Source organism: Carlito syrichta, unplaced genomic scaffold (assembly GCF_000164805.1).
Source record: "Carlito syrichta isolate Samal-C Ts95f unplaced genomic scaffold, Tarsius_syrichta-2.0.1 Scaffold302075, whole genome shotgun sequence".
In the NCBI taxonomy this organism is placed as follows: Eukaryota; Metazoa; Chordata; class Mammalia; order Primates; family Tarsiidae; genus Carlito; species Carlito syrichta.
The window spans coordinates 554,195-557,771 of record NW_007246171.1 but is presented as its reverse complement, the minus strand read 5'-3'; the positions used below and the strand labels follow the sequence as shown (position 1 = coordinate 557,771).

Here is a 3,577-nt window from a genome sequence, read left to right as displayed (position 1 = left end):
GCTGGGCCAGGCTCCCAGCTCCTGCCTGGCCCAGTGGCGGGGCCCGAGTGGTGCCAGGGTCCTGGCTTCCAGGGCTGCCTGGGGAGGCTGGTAGCTTTCTCCGCCTGTGCCTGCCTCTGGGCCCCACCCTCCCCGTCGGGGCTGTGGCGGGTGGCTGGCAGCTGGCCAGGGTCTGAGGAAAACCTTCTGGGGTGGCCACCGCTCCTGCCGCCTCTCGGGCCTGTGCTGCGGGGCTTCGTGGGGCTGGCGGTGCCCTTGCTGGGCAGCAGGTCCATGGGGCTTATGGTGGCCCTCAACTTCGGAGTTGCCCACGTCTTCCTGGTGGGGCCCGTGCCTCCTGGCCCTGACTCTTGGGCTTCCTTGGAGGAGTGCGCTGGGGTGCTTGCTGCTGGCTTGTCGCCTTCTGGGGATTCCAGGGATGTAAAGGATTTGTCCAGCAGGACTTCCGGGGGCGGGGGAGGCAGATGCTCTGGGTCCGAGTCCTCCCCACAACTGCTGCCCACAGTCTCTGTGGCTCCTGCTGCCGGCAGTGGGGGAAAGACCGGGCCCAGGGGCCTCCAGCCCATGCCCGCTCTGGAAGGCTCTCTGCCTGGTGCAGGAGAGATCTGGGGTTTGGGATACAAAGGGGCGAGCCCCCTGTAGATAGGAAATCTGGGAGGCATGCTAGGGACCCCCCACTTCCGGAGGCTGGGGCCCGGCCCGGAGGGCTTTGCCTCCCCTGGTGTCCCCAGGCTCTTGGCGGTGGGACTGAATGTCTCAATGAGCTTCCTGACGGAGGTCCTGGCAGGCGGGGCCTCAGAGTCCTCCCCGGCTATGGCGCTCGAGGGCGGCGCCTCCAGGTGGGGGTTGCACCTGTGCACGATGCTCTTGTCCGGGCTGGGCAGGAGGCTGAAGTTGCGTGTGAGGGACGCCTTGAGCCGGCTGGTGGTGCTGCTGGGGCTGACCCGGCTGCTGTGGGACCACAGGGCCGCCCGGCCCCGCCCCGGCCCCTGGTCCCCCAGGGCGTAAAAGGCCTCCAGCCGCCGGCTGAGGTCTCCCTGGGCCCTCCGCAGCTCCTGCAGGGTGGCGTCCTCCCCGTGGCTCTCAAGGCTCGGCTCCGACTGGGACCGCCTCTGCCTCTCAGGGGCTCCCCGGTTGCCACTGACCGTGCGAGGCCTCGGGGGCACCTGTGCCCGCCCCTCGTCCTCCTCGGTCCAGTCCTGGTGCCCCGCGGGCACGGGGACAAACTTGATCCTCTCGCTGATGGCCGCCTTCATCTTCAGGACCATCTCCCGGGCCTGCGGGCTCCTGAGCCTCCCAGGCCGCGGCTGGAACAGGCCTTCCCGGTCCCCAGGCGACGAGCGCGGCCTGGCCCGTGGGGCTCTTTCCTGCCACGCACACAGACTCAGGCCGCTGATGTCGTCGTCCTCTTCCTCTGGGCTGCTGTCCTCGCCCTCGCTAGGGGAGGCCCCTCCCACTGACCCGGAGCTTTCAGGAGGACGGGCTTCCACGGGGACCCCGATTCCGATGACTTCATGCGGGGGGCTTCTTCCCCGATCCACAGCCCCAGGGACGATGGGTTCTGGGCCAGCACCCACAGGGCCTGGGTTCCTTGCACCATCCACTGCCACGGGCTGGACCTTTGCCCCAGGAGGCCTGGAGAGCGGGCAGTCTTGGGGCCCGTCGAAGCCCGTCCAGGCCAGGCCCTGCTGGGTGGAGGGTCCTGACGGCCCGGCCTCTGTGCCGGGTGGCGCCCCCGACTTCCACTCCTCGGACTCGGCGACCAGGTCCCAGCTGGCCTGCCGGCCCAGCCTGTCCACGGACTGCACAGACTCACTGTCGGCACCAATGCCACTGTCCTCCGAGCACAGGGGAAGGCCCTGGCCCCCGGGACCGCCCTGGCCGCTGGCCAGGCTCTCCAGCTGCCCCAGTGCCCTCAGCAGGCGGTCGTCCGCGCTCCTCTTGGCGCTCAGCTTGTCCTCCAGGCGCCTGGCTGCGGAGTGGAGGTATCCACCCGAGCCCTCCAGGAGGCCCCCGGTGAGGGAGGCCACCGCACCGTGGAGGCCGCGCAGTCGGTCCACCGTATACTGGAGCAGCTGCTGCAGAAGGTCCGGCTGCTCCCCAGGCTCGCCCTTGCGTGGCCAGGCCAGCCCCTCCCGCACGCCCTCCAGCAGGCCCTCCCCATCCTTGGCGACGTCCCCCAGCAGCTGGCCGATCTCCTCAAAGCACAGCAGCAGGAAGCCCAGCATGGGCCGCAGCAGCTCCCGCGTCTGGGCAGCCCGGCGTGCGAGGCCCAGGACCGCGTCGTACTTGGCGAGGCTGGCGTGCAGGCAGGCGTAGGCGCGCCGGTGGGCCCTCACCAGGGGGTCAGGGAAGTCCACCTTGCCCTTGGCTCTGTGGCCGAGGCCCGGTCTGCCTGGCCTTCCCCCAGTGGTGTCCTGGGTGGCACCTTCTTCCCTTTCATTCCCCGAGTGGCGGGCGGCCCGAGTCTCGAGCGAGGTGGCTTCGGCCATGTGGCTATGTGGCTTGTCCCGCCTGGAAGGAGGCGTCCTGGGGCCCGGGGTCAATCCCTCTGAGTCGCTCCTCCTGCCTGAAGTAGGGTCTCCCACGGCTGCAGCGGGGCCCCTCCCAGGCTGGGGCAACCCCTCTGCCAGGAGCCCCCCGGCGACATAGCAGGCAGAGTGTTTAATCAGCCAAGGGATGGAGCCTCTGTCACCGGCCCCCTGGCGCCCTGGCGAGATCGCTTTGGGTTTCTTCAGAAACTGAATGCCGCTTCTGGCCACGCTGTTCACGAACTCGCTGTGTGAGGGTGTGCACCCCATGGCTCAGCCCGCGATCATCTTCCGGTCTGGCACCTTGTCCAAAGCAGGCACCCTGGGTGGCTCGGTGTCCCCTGGAGCCCGTGATCTGGCGTTCTCAGCCGGGAGCCAGTGTTCCGCATTCCTCAACCCCGCGGGAGGGGCCACGGCGCCGTCATCCGGGGTCGCCTGTCTCAGGCCTCGGTGGGAGCCAGCAGCGGCCGGTCCTGGAGGCTTCGGTCTGGCGGGTCAGGGTCCGGGCTGTGCTCCGTCCCGACAGATGCCGAGGCGAGTGGCGCGTAAGCCTATTAGGTTAATCACACCAGCCAGTCAGCACTCGCCGTGTGTTCCAATATAGAACTTCTCAGCACTTGCTATCTTGGGAAGCGGATTATTTTTGCACGTGCTCATGCTTTTAATTCTGTTCAGACACCAGAAACCTAAAGAAGTGAGCGTCATTGCAAAAGGCTCTGGAAGGGGTGCATGGGGAGGACTGAGGGCTGGCAGGTGACAGGCCCACACGAGAAGTGACCTTCACAGTTGAACAAGGGCACACAGGCTGAGGTGTGCAATCAGCCATTATCAGGAAGGCCCCAGAATGCACCATGGGCAGCACTTGCCACGATGCTCGCCAGGGGTTAGCTCGTGAAACCCATGGCCCTGACGGTGGGAAATATCTCCACATGAGACAGGGAACAAAGATGGCACAGCTACTCTCCTTCCCACTGGGAAGGTGCCCTGGGCAGCAGCAAGGCCCTACTGCCTGTGGGCACAGGGATAGCAGCAAAAGCTATCGCCAT

General features: G+C 67.3%; 1 protein-coding gene across 1 annotated transcript in view; it reads right to left on the bottom strand.

Annotated features, from left to right (window-relative positions):
- Positions 1–2,801, bottom strand: part of CUNH2orf71 (chromosome unknown C2orf71 homolog) — a 7,244-nt gene extending 4,443 nt beyond the window's left edge. Inside the window, exon 1 of the mRNA XM_021711333.1 lies at positions 26–2,801. Within this exon, the coding sequence (XP_021567008.1) occupies positions 26–2,801 (2,776 nt within the window). The remainder of the gene's footprint in view (positions 1–25) is intronic.
- Positions 2,802–3,577: the final 776 nt, after the last annotated feature.